The sequence below is a fragment of the Salvelinus fontinalis genome, chromosome 22 (genome assembly GCF_029448725.1).
Source record: "Salvelinus fontinalis isolate EN_2023a chromosome 22, ASM2944872v1, whole genome shotgun sequence".
Taxonomy (NCBI): Eukaryota; Metazoa; Chordata; class Actinopteri; order Salmoniformes; family Salmonidae; genus Salvelinus; species Salvelinus fontinalis.
The window spans coordinates 5,961,563-5,980,494 of record NC_074686.1 but is presented as its reverse complement, the minus strand read 5'-3'; the positions used below and the strand labels follow the sequence as shown (position 1 = coordinate 5,980,494).

General features: G+C 44.9%; 1 protein-coding gene across 4 annotated transcripts in view; it reads left to right on the top strand.

Annotated features, from left to right (window-relative positions):
- The window catches only part of samd12 (sterile alpha motif domain containing 12), a 115,264-nt gene that overhangs the window by 76,125 nt on the left and 20,207 nt on the right, over window positions 1–18,932 (top strand). For 3 of the 4 annotated variants that reach the window (XM_055876044.1, XM_055876040.1, XM_055876042.1), the window contains exon 5: window positions 361–1,440. The exons of the other annotated variant lie outside the window; for it this stretch is intronic. In XM_055876044.1, the coding sequence (XP_055732019.1) occupies window positions 361–437 (77 nt within the window). In that variant the 3' untranslated portion in view covers window positions 438–1,440. Of the gene's footprint in view, window positions 1–360; window positions 1,441–18,932 lie in introns of those variants that run through there. 4 annotated transcript variants of the gene reach the window in all.

Here is an 18,932-nt window from a genome sequence, read left to right as displayed (position 1 = left end):
GCATAGAAATCGCAATAGTGATGTGCAATATCCACATCGCACGAGATATGCCTATTGCTATATTTTAAAACGCCACTCAGCCGCGCGTAACATCCGTTTTTATAGTTTACTCTATTTTGTCGTCTCTCCCGCTCTCCTCTTAAGGCTTTCTCACGCACACAAAGCCTCGCTCCGTCACTCAAGCAGCGCAGTTCCTCCTCCCCGCTGTTAGCTTTATTTTACGTTTGCATGCTGTTCTGTTAGGTCGTGCAGTGAACACATTGTTCCAAACAAGAACGATGCGGCTTTCCATTTTGCTTCCTAGTGCCTTCAGCAAGTATTCACACCCCTTGACTTTTTCCTCGTTTTGTTGTGTTACAGCCTGGGAGAGCGAGAAAGAGGGGGAGATGGAGGAGTTTTCGGGGCTAGTGACTCCACAGAGGACAGGAGCCTGCTGAGCAGAGAGCTCAGATAATGAGGCCTCTCAGTTCAGCCTCTTACTCCAGAGTAAATGCATTCTATTCACTAAAGACTCCAAGGAAAGACACTACCCCCCGGAGACTCCTTTTGCAGTGCCTTCAGAAAGTATTCACACCCCTTGACTTTTTCCAAATCTTGTTGTGTTAGACTGAATTTTAAATAGTTTAAATTGAGGTATTTTGTCACTGGCCTACACACAACACCCCATTATGTCAAAGTGGAATTATCTATTTCGAAATTTTTACAAAATAAAAAATGTAAAGCTGAAATGTCTTCAGTCCGTAAGTATTCAACCCCTTTGTTGTGGCAAGCCTAAATAAGTGCTTAAGTTGCATGGACTTTCTCTGACCGATGACATACAGCCCTCTGTGTGCAATAAAAATGTTTAACATTATTTTTGAGTGACTACCTCATCTCTGTACCCCACACATAGTGGATTTTCAGTGAATTTCAAGATTCAACCACAAAAACCAGGGAGGTTTTCCAATTCCTCGCAAAGGGCACCTATTGGTAGAAGGGAAAAAAGCAGTCATTGAATATCCTTTTGGCATGGTGAAGTTATTAATTACACTTTGGATGGGGTATCACCCAGTCACTACAAAGATACAGGCGTCCTTCCTAACTTAGTTGACGGAGAGGAAGGAAACCGCTCAGGGATTTCACCGTGAGGCCAATGGTGACTTTAAAATATAATTTACTGGCTGTGATGGGAGAAAACAACTGAGGATGGATCAACAACATTGTAGTTCCTCCACAATACTAACCTAAATGACAGAGTGAGAAGGAAGCCTGTACAAAATAAAAAATATTGCAAAGCATGCATCCTGTTTGCAATAAGAATAATGTGCAAAGCTCTTAGACTTACCCACAAAGACTCACAGCTGTAATCGCTGCCAAGAGATTCTGACATGTGGTGAGAATGCTTATGCAAATGGTATATTTCTGTATTTTATTTTCAATAAATGTGCAAAAATGTCTAAACATGTTTTCATCTTTGTCATTATGGAGTATTGTGTGTAGATGGGTGAGAAAAATATCTATTTTAATCCATTTTAAATTCAGGCTGGAACAGCAAAATGTGGAATAAATCAAGAGATATGAAGGCACTGTATATCATTCTATTTCTAAAATTCCAACACTTCACCCAAGTGTTTTGATCTATATCGCAAGTCAAAATCGCAATCACAATATTTAGTTAAATAAAAGAAGAAAAAAAAGAAATTCTCCCCCTGTCGTGCAGTGTGCGTGCATACGTTTATGCATGCGTGTGTAAGGGGGTGTGGGCTGGGCCTCAGAGAGAGAAACTCTGCAGAAGGAGTGTGGAGCTGCCGCCCAGCACAGTGTGTGTAGAAGTCCTGTTAACCTTCATTAGCCTCCTCCAGTAGAGAGAGATTAGCAGAATACAAATGCCATTTTCTCAGGTCTCCATTGAATAGCCTTCTCTCCACAGAACTGCTGACGAAGGACCTGCAGAGAAATATGATTTGGGGGGGGAGCAGGTGTTTACAGAATGCTAAGCACCTCTGCTTTAATATATTATATGCAAACTATTAATGATAGGAATACATGAAAGGTATTTGGCAGGTTTAATTGACAGCATTTTTGTGGTGTATGGTGGCTGATAGAGAGGTGGCTGTTGGGAGTGTTTGACCTTGAAGAAATAAGGTCTTGGACTCTTACATATTTGATCTGTTTGACGTGCCATGCCATGTATTTATAATGGAACATGACTTATATCAATGGTCAAGCATGGCGACATGTACTTCAATGCATTATAGATGGGCAAGTTCTAGTTCAAGTACCACCAATTCTACACTGTCATTAACGTGTGAAAACAGTACTGGTGGTTGGTATTGTGAGTCAGAAAGCCTCGGTCTTCATTTCTATAGAAGAGCCACAGGCAGGGAGTGAGAGTTGCTGTTGCTAGGTTGTGGTAGGCCAGAGAGGGAGGTAACACCGAGGACACAGACTTGTCTCCATCTTCTAGCACCTCTCCTCCAGTCTCGTTAGCTCTGTTCCCTTTCTCCTCTTCTCCACCAGTCTCTCTCCTGCCGTCGTCTCTGCTCTCCTCTTTTCTTCTCAATCACTCGCTCTCTCCTCCCGTCGTCTCTCTCCTCTCTCTGTGTCTCTCTCCTACACAGCAACAGTGTCTGACCGGCTGATAGCACCTCCCTGGGCTGGTGGAGGAACACACCCACTCTGTCTGGGCTCTGCTCTGCAGTACTGCCAGCGAGATGTCAGCAGGATTATATTTCAGACAGAGAGATGTCCCAGGGAGGCCGGACTTGTTTCTATCTGTGGAACTGCAATGAAAGTGAACAGAGTCGTACAAGAAACCAGTAGCCTACCATCATCTGATATGATGCTATAGCACAGAGCTGATGTAGTTATTGGCAAAGAAACACATGTGCGCACACACACACACACACACAGACTTCTCTGGATCCAGAGTGACTGCAGTTAACTAGTTTGTATGTTAGAAAATGGCTTTATGATTCCCAGGGGCCTCGTTGAATAATCTATAGGGATTACGGTATACCCTGTTCAAATAGATAGTTATTTAAGCTCGCTAGCCCACGTTACGCCTGACTGCATATCACTGGCAGCATAAATTGCAAAACTTTACTTGACGTTTGCTCTTCATCGCCCCTATTGTTGGCAACTTCCCAATGTATGCTTGTAGGTGTGCAGGACTGTGTACGTTTGCAGTCATTCTAATCACTCTGGTACCTTGGCCATTTTTACTGACTTATTCCACATACTATGTCATGGGTCTGGAGGGAGAGGCTTGTCACTGGAGAAATTAATGCACTTTACCCTGAGAGCCCAATGACTCATATGTGGCAACCCTACACACACACACACACACACACACACACACACACACACACACACACACACACACACACACACACACACACACACACACACACACACACACACACAGCACCATGTATCGCTCTCCAGAGGGGAACCATAATCTAAATCTGTTGACAGCGAAACAAGGAGAAAAACCACAGACTGGAATCAAGTCAGTCTCAGGGGTTTGAATGTTGAACGGGTTAGGATCTGTGTACAGGGAAAGTAACAGCCAATCTGTGCTGGAACTCTTAGAACTACGACCCACATCCTGGCATCTGTGGCCTGGAACATAATTTAGTGTGAGTGTGGGTGTATGCTCTGTAATGGCTTACAGGTGATGTACAGTAAACTAGAGTTGTTCTGTTGTTTCCAAAGCATAGGCATAACGTAGGAAGATCATAGTTTGTGCTTTTCTGCATCCGACGACTGCTGACGTGCCATGTAAACCCAAACCCACAGTTATCCCCGGGTTCGGTTTAATTTAGCGACACCCTGTCTCTATTCTTTTCATTGTTTACACACAACGTAACTGTAAACAAGAGTTCGGCGTCATCAAAAGGCCGAACCGGTCATATAAAAACCTCCGTTTACCCTGTCTGCATTTCTCTGACTGACATGATATATACAGCCCTAATTTTCGCCCACTCGCTCTCTCCCCATCTCTCTCTCACGCTCCCTCTCTCTCTCTATCCCTCTCTGTCTCTCTCTCTCTCTCTTCCTCGGAGCAGTGTGTGTGGTGGCGTTACGATGATGATGTAAACTGCTCCGTTTTAACATGGCAGCTCCCAAATTGCCCTGAAGTGGCTCGTTGTGTAATTGCAGGTTGGGGCGGAAAAGGGAAGGAGTCGTATGGAGTCAAGTCGCTCCTCCTCGGGCGGCCAAAAAAGACTCTCCTGTCTTAAACTCTCCTTAAGTGACTTGTCTAGGCCGACGCCTCCATCACACCCACACCTCGAGTAAGATCTCCAGGAGCCAGGCAGCAATTACCCATCAGCCAGGTTGGTGTGTGTCTTGCAGGGGAGGGAGCGTGAGGGGGTGGAGAGAGGGGAGAGATGGAAAGCGGGAGAGCGAAACAAAGCAAGACAAGGAGATGGAGAGAGAAAGAAAACGGGGGGGGGGGGGGGAGTATCTGTCAGAACCAGGAATTGTGCCGCCGTCACATTGCCGTCAACCGGCAGCCATCGCTGATAAAGACAACCCAGACAAAGGATCTTCATGTGTATCCTCTCTTCCTCTCTTGTCTCTCCTTTCTACCCTCCTCTTGCTTTGTTGCCATTGTCACCCGCCCTACCTCCCCCACTTCCTACAAATTAGCGCCTGCATTTACCCATCAATCAGTAGACTGAAGGCTGGAGTTAGGAATCAGATAGAGGGAGAGAGAGAGCGGTATACACCGTCATTCTCATTAGGGTTCCGTCCTACTCTCAAACACACACACACACCTCACTGACTGACTGAGTCTGATGTGTTATTTTGGGTGATTTCCGGAACCAGTTGGTGCACTACCCGCCTGCTCTCCACTGATCCATGACGGCAAATGTATTCTCTCCTTCAAGTCTTAATGAAGAGTGAAATCCTGTTGTTTTACGCTGGCGGGGTTTATCCTCGTTTTTCGTCCAGTCTATCTTCGTTTCCCTTGCGATCAGGGTAGACGGAGTACATTTTAATAATGCAATGCATTTGCAGAGCGCTTTTCATTTACAGATGTTAATCACAAAGCTCTTTACAATGAGAGCAACCATTTAAAAGAAAAGCTTTAATAAAAGAGCTATTAAAAAAAAACATTCGGCGAGAAATGAAAAGTACTAAACAGAATACACAAAATAATAGCGGCGACAAGGACAAAACAATAGAACTTGAATGTAAGGTATTTAGAGTGCCTTTTTTCCAAATGAGTGATGATTCATTGAAAGATGTAGTGAAACAAATAATGTTAGTTAGTGTGCTTGGTTTGACATACTCATGCTCTTGTGAGGACACATACCTGGATGCACTTGGCCAGATACAGTTGAAGTCAGAAGTTTACATGCACCTTAGCCAAATACATTTAAACTCAGTTTTTCACAATTCCTGACATTTAATCCTAGTCAACATTCCCTGTCTTAGGTCAGTTAGAATCTCCACTTTATTTTACGAATGTGAAATGTCCGAATAATAGTAGAGAGAATCTTTTATTTCAGCTTTTATTTCTTTCATCACATTCCCAGTGGGTCAGAAGTTTACATACACTCAATTAGTATTTGGTAGCATTGCCTTTAAATTGTTGAACTTTGGGTCAAATGTTTCGGGTAGTCTTCCACAAGCTTCCCGCAATAAGTTGGGTGAATTTTGGCACATTCCACCTGACAAAGCTGGTGTAACTGAGTCAGGTTTGTAGGCCTCCTGGCTCGCACACGCTTTTTCAGTTCTGCCCACAACTTTTCTATGGGATTGATGTCAGGGCTTTGTGATGGCCACTCCAATACCTTGACTTTGTTGTCCTTAAGCCATTTTGACACAACTTTGGAAGTATGCTTGGGGTCATTGTCCATTTGGAAAACCCATTTGCGACCAAGCTTTAACTTCCTGACTGATGTCTTGAGATGTTGCTTCAATATATCCACATAATTTTCCTCCGTCATGATGCCATATATTTTGAAGTGCACCAGTCCCTCCTGCAGCAAAGCACCCCCACAACATGATGCTGCCACTCCCGTGCTTCACGGTTGGGATGGTATTCTTGCAAGCCTCCTCCTTTTTCCTACAAACAAAACGATGGTTATTATGGCCATACAGTTCTATTTTTGTTTCATCAGACCAGAGGACATTTCTCCAAAAAGTACGTCCCCATGTGCAGTTGCAAACTGTAGTCTGGCTTTTTTTATGGCGGTTTTGGAGCAGTGGCTTCTTCCTTGCTGAGCGGCCTTTCAGGTTATGTCGATATAGGACTCGTTTTACTGTGGATATAGATACTTTTGTACCTGTTTCCTCCAGCATCTTTACATGGTCCTTTGCTGTTGTTCTGGGATTGATTTGCACTTTTCTCACCAAAATACATTAATCTCTAGGAGACAGAACGCGTCTCCTTCCTGAGCGGTATGACGGCTGCGTGGTCCATGGTGTTTATACTTGCGTACTATTGTTTGTACAGATGAACGTGGTACCTTCAGGCATTTGGAAATTGCTCCCAAGGATGAACCAGACTTGTGGGGGTCTACAATTTTTTTCTGAGATCTTGGCTGATTTCTTTTGATTTTCCAATGATGTCAAGCAAAGAGGTACTGAGTTTGAAGGTAGGCCTTGAAATACATTCACAGGTACACCTCCAATTAACTCATATATATGTTGAAGCGCCTGAGTATAGACACTATTACCAAGCCATATTCTCCCGCATAGGTTTTAGGTGTCAGTGACATTAGCTCACGGCTGAATGTTAAACATGGACTTGCTAATTGGTCATGAAGGGTGATAATGAGCCAATGTGAGATGGGCATGGCTTTAGTCTTCCAGTCCTAGTTGGTTTCCTGTACAGTCAGTTCCACCCAGGAGCTTTAAAATCTGATTAATATTGAGTTAATGACTAATTGTTGTTCCTGAGAAATCTAGGTGCATTTTCAAATTAGCACCAAGGCACTCTTGTGGAAAAATACATAGTGATTAACACTTAAATAAATAATGAACACTTTTGTATTTTTCACTAAATGCCAGATTTAAGGACTCGACTGAAGGTACTGTCAAGAAAGTGCTGTTGTACTTCAAGCATTTCTCTATTTCTCTCTCAATTAACCATTTTAACATATTTCTTATATATATTTTTTAAACCTCAACTCCAACATACTCTCCTGCAACCCGCCTCACCCAATGTGGTATGGATCTGCTATTTTCTTTACTTTAGAACCGGAACCCCCAACAGAAGCTAGCCAGCTAACTAGCTAGTAGTCAGCTAGCGGTCATCAGCTAACCTTTAGCCCGGACGACTCATGCCAGTCTGCAGAGCGCGATTCAACCCAGTCCACATCTCCGGATTCCTACCACAAGCTCTGAACCTTTTCACCTGGATCATTGCAGCTAGCTAGCTGCTATCCGTGTGGCTGCTCCTGACTAACGTCTCTGTCCCGAAGCAAGCACCAATTAGTCTGGAGCTAGCCTATGCTAGGCCCATCTCCCGGCTAGCCGAAGAGGTCCATCAGCCACTCCTTGGCTACAATACCTATTTTGCCAATTGACCTGGACCCCTTTTACTGCCGATACAGAGCCTCGCCGATCCTTCACGACTGGTCTACCGACGTAATACGCCCGAGGGGGTTTTCAACAGGCTCCTCCGTCGCGATGTCCCCTGAATGCCCATCTGCAAGCCGTGGCCCGCTAGCTGTCTAGAGCATATCGGACTGTTAGCTGAAGAGGCCCAAAAGCCCATTTTCTTGGGCTACAATACCTATTTTGCCAATTGGCCTGGACCCTTTTACTACACGGAGCCCTGCCGATCCATCACAACTGGTCTGCCGACGTAACCGCCCAAGGGGGCAACAACTGACTCTTTCGTCGCGACGTCCCCCTAAGGCCCTTCTGCTATCCCCGGCCCGCTAGCTGTCTGAATCGCCGTGTCTCCAGCCTGCCTAGCTACCCACTAGACCCCATGATCACTCGGTTACGCATGCCTCTCCCTAATGTCAATATGCCTTGTTTCAATTGCTGTTTTGGTTAGTGATTATTGTCTTATTTCACTGTAGAGCCTCTAGCCCTGCTCAATATGGCTTAGCTAACTAACCCTTTTGTTCCACCTCCCACACATTCGGTGACATCACCTGGTTTCAATGGTGTCTCTCATCGTCACTCAATGCCAAGGTTTACCTCCACTGTATTCACATCCTATCATACTCTTGTCTGTACATTATGCCTTGAATCTATTCTTCCGTGCCCAGAAACCTGCTCCTTTTACTCTCTTTTCCGAATGCACTAGACGACCAGTTCTTATAGCCTTTAGCCGTATCCTCTGGTGATGTAGAGGTTAATCCATGCCCTGCAGTGCCTAGCTCTACTCCCATTCCCCAGGCGCTCTCATTTGTTGACTTCTGTAACCGTAAAACACTTGGTTTCATGCATCTTAACATTAGAAGCCTCCTCCCTAAGTTTGTTTTATTCACTGCTTTAGCACCCTCTGCCAACCCGGATAGCCTAGCCGTGTCTGAAACCTGGCTTAGGAAGGCCACCAAACCCCTGAAATTTCCATCACTAACTATAACATTTTCCGACAAGATAGAACTGTCAAAGGGGGCGGAGTTGCAATCTACTGCAGCGATAGCCTGCAGAGTTCTGTCATACTATCCAGGTCTATGCCCAAACAATTTGAGCTTCTACTTTTAAAAATGTTTCTTTCCAGAAACAAGTCTCTCACCGTTGCCGCTTGCTATAGACCACCTTCTGCCCCCAGCTGTGCCTTGGACACCATACGTGAATTGATTGCCCCCCATCTATCGTCAGAGCTCGTACTGTTAGGTGACCTGAACTGGGACATGCTTAACACCCCGGCCGTCCTACAATCTAAGCTAGATGCCCTCAATCACAAATTATCAATGAACCTACCAGGTACAACCCCAAATCCGTAAACACGGGCACCCTCATAGATATCATCCTAACCAACCTCCCCTCCAAATACACCTCTGCTGTCTTCAACCAGGATCTCAGCGATCACTGCCTCATTGCCTGTGTCCGTAATGGGTCTGCGGTCAAACGACCACCCCTCATCACTGTCAAACGCTCCCTAAAACACTTCAGCGAGCAGGCCTTTCTAATCGACCTGGCCCGGGTATCGTGGAAGGATATTGACCTCATTCCATCAGTAGAGGATGCCTGGTTATTCTTTAAAAGTGCTTTCCTCACCATCTTAAATAAGTATGCCCATTCAATAAATAAAGAAACGGGAACAGATATAGCCCTTGGTTCACTCCAGACCTGACTGCCCTTGACCAGCACAAAACACATCCTGTGGCGTACTGCATTAGCATCGAATAGCCCCCACGATATGCAACTTTTCAGGGAAGTTAGGAACCAATATACACAGGCAGTTAGGAAAGCAAAGGCTAGTTTTTTCAAACAGAAATTTGCATCCTGTAGCACAAACTCCAAAAAGTTCTGGGACACTGTAAAGTCCATGGAGAATAAGAGCACCTCCTCCCAGCTGCCCACTGCACTGAGGCTAGGAAGCACTGTCACCACCGATAAATCCATGATAATTGAGAATTTCAATAAGCATTTTTCTACGGCTGGCCATACTTTCCACCTGGCTACCCCTACCCCGGTCAACAGCCCTGCACCCCCCTCAGCAACTTGCCCAAGCCTCCCCATTTCTCCTTCACCCAAATCCAGATAGCCAATGTTCTGAAAGAGCTGCAAAATCTGGACCCCTACAAATCAGCCGGGCTAGACAATCTGGACCCTCTCTTTCTAAAATTATCCGCCGCAATTGTTGCTACCCCTATTATTAGCCTGTTCAACCTCTCTTTCGTATAGTCTGAGATCCCCAAAGATTGTAACGCTGCCGCGGTCATCCCCCTCTTCAAAGGGGGGGACACTCTAGACCCAAACTGTTACTGACCTATTTCTATCCTACCCTGCCTTTCTAAGGTCTTCGAAAGCCAAGTTAACAAACAGATCACCGACCATTTCGAATCACCATCGTACCTTCTCCGTTATGCAATCTGGTTTTCGAGCTGGTCATGGGTGCACCTCAGCCACGCTCAAGGTCCTAAACGATATCATAACTGCCATTGATTAGAGACAATACTGTGCAGCTGTATTCATCGACCTGGCCAAGGCTTTCGACTCTGTCAATCACCACATTCTTATTGGCATACTCAACAGCCTTGGTTTCTCAAATGACTGCCTCGCCTGGTTCACCAACTACTTCTCAGACAGAGTTCAGTGTGTCAAATCGAAGGGCCTGTTGTCTGGACCTCTGGCAGTCTCTATGGGGGTGCCACAGGGTTCAATTCTCGGGCCGACTCTTTTCTCTGTATACATCAATGATGTCGCTCTTGTTGCTGGTGATTCTCTGATCCACCTCTACGTGGACGACACCATTCTGTGTACTTCTGGCCCTTCTTTGGACACTGTTAACTAACCTCCAGATGAGCTTCAATGCCATACAACTCTCCTTCCGTGGCCTCCAACTGCTATTAATTGCAAGTAAAACTAAATGCATATTCATCACTGCCCGCATCTGCCCGCCTGTCCAGCATCACTACCTTGGACAGTTCTGACATAGAATATGTGAACAACTACAAATACCTAGGTGTCTGATTAGACTGTAAACTCTCCTTCCAGACTCACATTAAGCATCTCCAATCCAAAATTAAATCTAGAATCGGCTTCCTATTTCGCAACAAAGCATCCTTCACTCATGCTGCCAAACATACCCTTGTAAAACGAACTATCCTACCGATCCTTCACTTCAGAGATGTCATTTACAAAATAGCCTCCAACACTCTACTCAGCAAATTGGATGCAGTCTATCACAGTGCCATCCGTTTTGTCACCAAAGCCCCATATACTACCCACCACTGCGACCTGTATGCTCTGGTTGGCTGGCCCTCGCTTCATATTCGTCGCCAAACCCACTGGCTCCAGGTCATCCAATTCTTTGCTAGGTAAAGCCCCACCTTATCTCAGCTCACTGGTCACCATAGCAGCACCCACCCGTAGCACGCGCTCCAGCAAGTATATTTCACTGATCACCTCCAAAGCCAACTCCTACTTTGGCCTCCTTTCCTTCCAGTTCTCTGCTGCCAATGACTGGGACGAATTGCAAAAATCACTGAAGCTGGAGAATCATATCTCCCTCACTAACTTTAAGCACCAGCTGTCAGTGCAGCTCCCAGATCTCTGCACCTGTACATAGCCCATCTGTAAACAGCCCATCCAACTACCTCATCCCCATACTGTTATTTTTTTTTTTCTCCTTTGCACCCCAGTATCTCTACTTCCACATTCATCTTCTGCACATCTATCACTCCAGTGTTTAATTGCTAAATTGTAATAATTTCGCCACTATGGCCTATTTATTGCCTTTTTATATTGTGTTATTGACTGTATGTTTGTTCATTCCATGTGTAACTCTGTGTTGTTGCTTGTGTCGCACTGCTTTGCTTTATCTTGGCCAGGTCGCAGTTGTAAACGAGAACTTGTTCTCAACTGGTGGAAATAAAAAAGAAAAAAATGTACATTAGTAATTTAGCAGACACTTTTATCCAGAGCGACTTAAAGTAAGTGCACAATCTTAAGGCAGCTAGGTGAGACAACCACACATACCAGTCAAAGTAAGCAAAAATATCCTAAATAAAGCAGCTACCAGAAAAGTCAGCGCTAGTAACAAGAGACAAGTGCAAGTGTTCATGCAAGAAAGGCAAGGGTGTTTTTGTTTTTCGGTGGAATTCCTTAAAATGTCTACAAAGCCTACGGTTCTATGCATTCCCCTAATATATGGGTACATGAAGTAAGCATAGGCTTAAGGATCATATTTGCAGCTATAAATGCATAATCATTAGATACACACTAATTGTCAACCCATTGTACAATGCTCTGTATTTACATAGAGGCTAGATGCTAGGTACAGCATCTTTATTCTGCACTAGTAGGTAAACCTCTGTTTCATCGGGGGTACTCTCCAAAATACAGAGTCGGTTTGTTTATTTCTTTGTTTTGGAGTTTTGAATTAGATTAAACATTTTGTGCACAATAAAAATTCAGCGACTTACAGTAATTCTCTCTTGTTTTCTGCCCCTAATAGAATTGTGTGGGAAGCAATTTCCTGTAGAAGGAGTGATTATCATAGGTGCTTAGGTAGAAAATTGATTTACAATTGTCTCCCTGCTACGCTGCCTTCATTCAAGGCTCTCAACATACAGTCAGAGGGGCGGGTGAGGGTAAAAGAAGGCGATATAAAGAGAAAGATGAGTAATTGCAGATCACAAGGATCACAGATCACGCTTGTGTCCTCTGTTCTCATACCCTCTTCCCTCACTCTAGTTTTTTAATCTCTTGCTCACTTTTGCTCCCTCTCTCCTGCGGCCTTCTCTCTCTCCCGCTCTTTCACCCACCTCTGTTTGTTCCCCTCCCTCATTTTTACTTTCTTGCTGTAATCCATCTATCTTCTCTCTCTCTCTCTCCCCCCACACACACTTACCAGTCCACACACTCTTACCAGTCCTTTATTTATACCCATATCTCATGCTCTCATCCATAGCTGATGCGGCCTAATTTTGACATTTCAACATCACCTGGCAGGAGGAGCAAAGGTGTGTGTGTGCGTGTGCGCATGCATGCTGCTCGGGTGGTTAGATGGGTGCGGCCTATCCTCTCCCTCCTTAGTCAAACAAAGGCTTTGCTCATTCATACTGGGCTCTGATTGGCCGGGGAGGTGTAGGGGGAGGAGCAGGGCAGATGTCTCAGGCTGTGATTAGTCAGTGGCGTGTGGGCGGTGAGAACAGGTGACACATTGGACTGGAACGCGTGAGAACGAACAGCACCACGCCGATTAGTCATCATTTGAGCACAAACTGTTCCCTTTTTCTCTTTCACTTCTCCATCAGACCTGATTCCACCGCTGAGGCTTATACAGTTGAAGTACTCAACCCTATTTTACTCACTAATATGATGTTCGATCAACAACCGATATGATTGTTGATATTTGACGAGTGATTCCCTGTCATATCCAATAGACCAACAGTGGATGAGATGAGTTCCACCCCGTACTGTCCACAGGTATTTGTGTAGTTGGAGTGCTACTGTATATAAATCCCAGTCCCTTAGTACTTATAGCAGTATATTTTAGGAGTACTGTAGTAGTATCAATCAACATGTTCCATTTGCCCCTCCAGTAGTCTCATTTACCAGCTGTGCGTGTTATATGACTGTCTATACCACTTGCTTGCAGATACCATACTGACATCAGCCTCCCTCTGTGTCCTTAGTGTCGCTTGGCTTGACACAACAACATTATGTACCCACCAACATTATGTACCCACAGGTATATCATATTTTATATTTTACCCGAGCTACTTTCCTGTAACAGTGTAGCACCACACGTCACTGAACCATCACTGTAGAGTTTACAGGAGAGAGAACATTGTACTTGAGAGCACGCTGGGACATGCTGCAGTGGTGGATGGCCAATGACGGCCTTGATAGGTGACACTTACTCCCCCGGGGTCTTTCCCCTCCCCGCCACATATGAATATTTATCCCACGTTAGCCGACAGATGCCCCCGCCGATATCCACCGGGACCTACACATAGCTGACACTTACATAATATCCCATTTTACCACAGGTCGATATACATTGTGGCCAGTTTATTAGGTACACCCATCTAGTACCAGAACGGCCTAAATTCTTCAGGTATGGAAACGTTGCTCGGTTGGTATCAAGGGACCTAACGTGTGCCAGGAAAACATTCCCCACACCACTGCCAACATCCTGTACTGTTGACACCAGACAGGATGGGGCCATGGACTCATGCTGCTTAGGCCAAATCCTGACTCTGTCATCATCATGACGCAACAGGAACCGGGAGGCGGTTCTGGGCACCACTGTTGTACTGTTCTGTTATTTGCCAGTTTATGGCCCGCCTGTTAGCTTACACGATTCTTGCCATTCTCCAACTTCTCATCAATGAGCTGTTTTTGCCCACAGGGCTGACCGCTGACTGGATGTTTTTTGTTTGCGTGAAAAGCCATCATACTCACTAGGGCCAGGAGTTACTCCAGACCATGTGACCTGACCAGGAAAAAGTCTTGGCCCTAATAAACAACCAGATGCCAGTTTATGATGAGTGACTTGACACAGTGAACACACCACACTCTTGGTTAGCAATGTTGCAAACCTGGCTTTTTGGGAGAGTCGCTTAGGTCACTTGTTTTTCCAATTCTAACATTCAACAGTAACTGAATGTCTCGATGCCTGTCTGCCGGCTGTATATAGCAAGCCACGGCCACGTGACTCACTGTCTGTAGGAGCGAACCATTTTCGTGAACAGGGTAGTGTACATCAAACTGGACACGGTTTTAAGGCAGTTAAGGTGAGGTGCCATCTCGCTCAAGGGTACAGAGAGAGCAGTGGTAACGTTGCCCCCCCCCCCCCCCCCCCCCCCCACACACTGTGAATCGAACTTGCATAAGTTTTCGGCGGTCACGCGTTTGCCTCCCACAGCTGCTTCAATATTTCACCTGTGTGTTGTGACAGAGCTGCGCAGCCCCGTAATGTTGCCTTTTAACCTTCCATCATTGGGGCCTGTCTTTAACACTGTAATTAGCATGTCATAGACAACCGTAATAGCTTACTACATCTATGTGCCAAATGATATACCACCGATGTGATTGCAGCAGTTTGTAAGCTAATCATTAGCTATGTTGCTAACCAACATTGCTAACCAAGAGTGTGGTGTGTTCACTGTGTCAAGTCACTCATCATAAACTGGCATCTGGTTGTTTATTAGGGCCAAGACTTTTTCCTGGTCAGGTCACATGGTCTGGAGTAACTCCTGGCCCTAGTGAGTATGATGTCCTACCACACATGTTACGCTTTGCTACATCTAAAACCATTTTCATGCAATGTTCAGCTTTATGGTTTGCCGCACTATGTCTCTACTTTCAGTAAGGAAATTAGAGATTGGTCAGTCTGCAGTCCGTGCATTGTTTTCATTTAGGGAACGTTAGAGACAAAATGTTGCCCAATAATCTGGTAATGAAGTCCAGGCTTGCCCACTTCTCCCTTTTGTCTTCTGTCTTCCCGTATCTCTAACACAAGCAAGAAAAAATAACTATAAGTAATCAACCTGAAATGAGTCAATCCAACTCACACACACACACACACACATGCACACCGGCAGAACTAATTGTTTGAAGTGATTTCTTATTTATTTACGAGACAGCAGAATTAGTTTACACGTGAAATGCTGCTCCACTCATGCGAATTAAAAGCGCTTCAGAAAGTTTTTCAGGACTGAAAGCCTCCAAATGAGTTTTTTGGTTGATTGGTGATATGATTGCGTGGGAGGACTGGCTGTTCTTCCCTGACCACTCTAATTACCGCCCAGACTCGGGAGGGTTATAAGTCTCTTGTTTAGCTCACTTGTTTCACATAGAGTAAATGTATAGAAAATTCTAGATTTGGGGGATTTGCCTGGCGGGGCAAACATTCCACTGGATTTTGCCACTTCTACTGATATGCAATTTAAAGAAAGTAGTTGATGATATTATAAATGATAGTGAAATCATGGTGGATAATGAATGCATTATCCTGGTTAGATTTAAAGTAAGTAAACTACTGCTGTCGCTAAGCGATATGGCTGTATATATATTTTTTTATTTTTTTTATTTTTTATTCTAGCTAACTATATAAACAAAGGTTATAACCTGTGTTAAGAGAAAATAACATTCCACAATACCTCACACAACCCATGAGCCAACACTGCCGCCTTGTCTTGCACAGCTGCCTTCCTCACTCTCGCTCTCTCCCGCGACATTTGACCTTGTTGAAACCAATTTTGCACTCGAGTGAGAGACAACATTGAGTACATTCTGCCATTGAGTTGGCAGAATAGGAGAGAAATAAGGTCCCGTTACCACAGTAACACGCGGATATGAGGAGTTTTCAACCCCGCAGTGTGTGAGGTCATCATTATTCACACAAACACCTCGCAGCTCAAGGTTGTGTTGGAGATACATTGTGATTCCTTCCTGGACTCACTTCCTTGTCTTTCTCAATGATCTCCATCACTTCTGTCCATTCTGTCGAGTCATCATATTTCTATAGAAAATGAAATTCGCTTCAGCTGTGAAAGACTGACTGACTGATGATCCCCTTAACCTTAACTATTGATACACTTCCCCCTTTCTAAAATTGGACGATATAAGATCATGCCTTATACTGTAGAGTTTTGAAGGACTCTCATATCATATTGACTTTGAATTGAATTGCCAATGACTTCTGTGTTGACATTGAAGAGCCCTTGTTTGGGGAGGAAGCTAAAGGATTCAAGGGGTCTTTTCAAGACTATGCTCCAAGAATACAGTGGCGGTCTGGTGGACATTTCCCAAGGACAGTGAATGGAAAGAAAGCACTGGTTTTTCATGTGAAAGCTATATCCTGGATTTAGAAGACAATGAATGTAGCATTTGAAGCTAAAGTGCATGGTAAACCTAATTGATGTAGCACAAGACGCCATGATTGATTTCACCACGTTGCATTGTTCTGTCATTCCTTGGATCTAACTAAATTTCTGCATAAATTGGTCATAAAATTAGATCTGATCTTGATCTAAATCACAATAACAGACAAACACAGTCTGCTTAAAAAACTCTTAAGGATCCACCCTTTTTTTCAATTATTGCCTAAAATGACATACCCAAATCTAACTGCCTGTAACTCAGGACCTGAAGCAAGGATATGCATATTCTTGGTACCATTTGAAAGGAAACACTTTGACGTTTGTGTAAATGTGAAATGTAGATGAATATAACACAATAGATCGGGTAAAAGACAATACAATGGAAAAATCAACCGTTTGTCACGCCCTGACCTTAGAGATCCTTTTTATGTCTCTATTTTGGTTGAGTGAGTTGGGGTGGGTATTCTATGTTCTATGTTTTCTACTTCTTTGTGTTTGGCCGGGTGTGGTTCTCAATCAGAGGCAGCTGTCTATCTATTGTCTCTGATTGAGAACCATACATAGGTATCCCTTTTTTCCACCTGTCTTTGTGGGAAGTTGACTTTTGTTTAGGGCACATAACCTTTAGCTTCACGGTTTGTTTTTGTAGTATTTGTTGTTTTGTTCGGCGTCTTTTTCCAAATAAAGAAAATGCACCTTGGTGCTCTTCTTTCAACAGCCGTGACACCGTTTTTTTGTATTTTTTTATGTACCATCATCTTTGAAATGCAAGAGAAAGGCCATAATGTGTTATTCCAGCCTAGCTGCAATTTAGGTTTTGGCCACCAGATGGTAGCAGTGCGTGTGCAAAGTTTTAGACTGATCAAATGAACCATTGTATTTCTGTTCAAAATTATGTATCAAGACTGCCCAAATATGCCTAATTTGTTTATGAATAACTTTTCATGTTCAAAACTGTGCACTGTCCTTAAACAATAGCATGGCATTCTTTCACTGTAATATCTACTGTAAATTGGACAGTGCAGTTAGATTAACAAGAATTTAAGCTTTCTGCCAATATCAGATATGTCTATGTCCTGTTCTTGTTACTTACAACCTCATGCTAATTGCATTAGCCTACGTTAGCTCAACCGTCCCGTGGAAGGGACTGTAACGGTAGTCCTCCTCTTCTTCAACCGAAAAAGAGGAGTAGTGATGGAACCAAGGCGCAGCGGGTTGTGAACACATAATTTATTTAAAGACAAGACGAAAAAACACGAACTTCACTATAACTAACAAAACAACAAACGGAGTAGACAGACCTGGACGACGAACTTACATTAAACACGAAGAACGCACGAACAGGGAAAATAGACTACACAAAATGACGATGTACAAAAACAAACCGAACAGTCCCGTATGGTGCGACAAACACTGACACAGGAGACAACCACCCACAACGAACACTGTGAAACAACCTACCTAAATATGACTCTCAATTAGAGGAACGCCAAACACCTGCCTCTAATTAAGAGCCATACCAGGCAACCCTAAACCAACATAGAAACAGAAAACATAGAATGCCCACCCAAACTCACGTCCTGACCAACTAACACATACAACAAACTAACAGAAATAGGTCAGGAACGTGACATAACCCCCCCCATAAGGTGCGAACTCCGGGCGCACCAGCACAAATTCTAGGGGAGGGTCTGGGTGGGCATCTGACCACGTCTCCTTGCTGCCTCCTCATATCTCCGCCTCTCTGCCTTCGCTGCCTCCAGCTCAGCTTTGGGGCGGTTATATTCTCCTGGTATTTCTCGGTCCAGAATTTCCTCCCAATTCCAATAGTCCAGTGTAGGTGGGTCCTGTTGTTGTTGCACACGCACCAGGCCTACAGTGCGTCTCAGCCGGCCAGAGTCTGCCGTCTGCCCAACGGCGCCTGAACTGTCCGTCTGCCAAGCGCCGCATGAACTGCCCGTCTGCCATGAGCCTACAGAGCCTTCCGCCAGACAGGAGCAGCCAAAGCCTTCCGCCAGACAGGATCAGTCTGAGCCATCCGTCTCCGCAGCGCCATCTGAGCCATCCGTCTCCGCAGCGCCATCTGAGCCATCCGTCTCCCCAGCGCCATCTGAGCCATCCGTCTCCCCAGCGCCATCTGAGCCATCCGTCTCCCCAGCGCCGTCTGAGCCATCCGTCTGTCCCGAGCCATTAGAGCCGCCCGTCTGTCCCGAGCCGTCAGAGCCGTTAGTCAGTCAGGAGCCGCTAGAGCCATTCGTCAGTCAGGATCTGCCAGAGCTGCCAACCAGACAGGATCTGCCAGAGCCGCCAACCAGACAGGATCTGCCAGGGCCGCCAACCAGACAGGATCTGCCAGAGCCGCCAACCAGACAGGATCTGCCAGAGCCGCCAACCAGACAGGATCTACCAGAGCCGCCAGTGAGCCATGAGCATCCAGAGCCGTCAGCCAGCCATGAGCGTCCAGAGCCG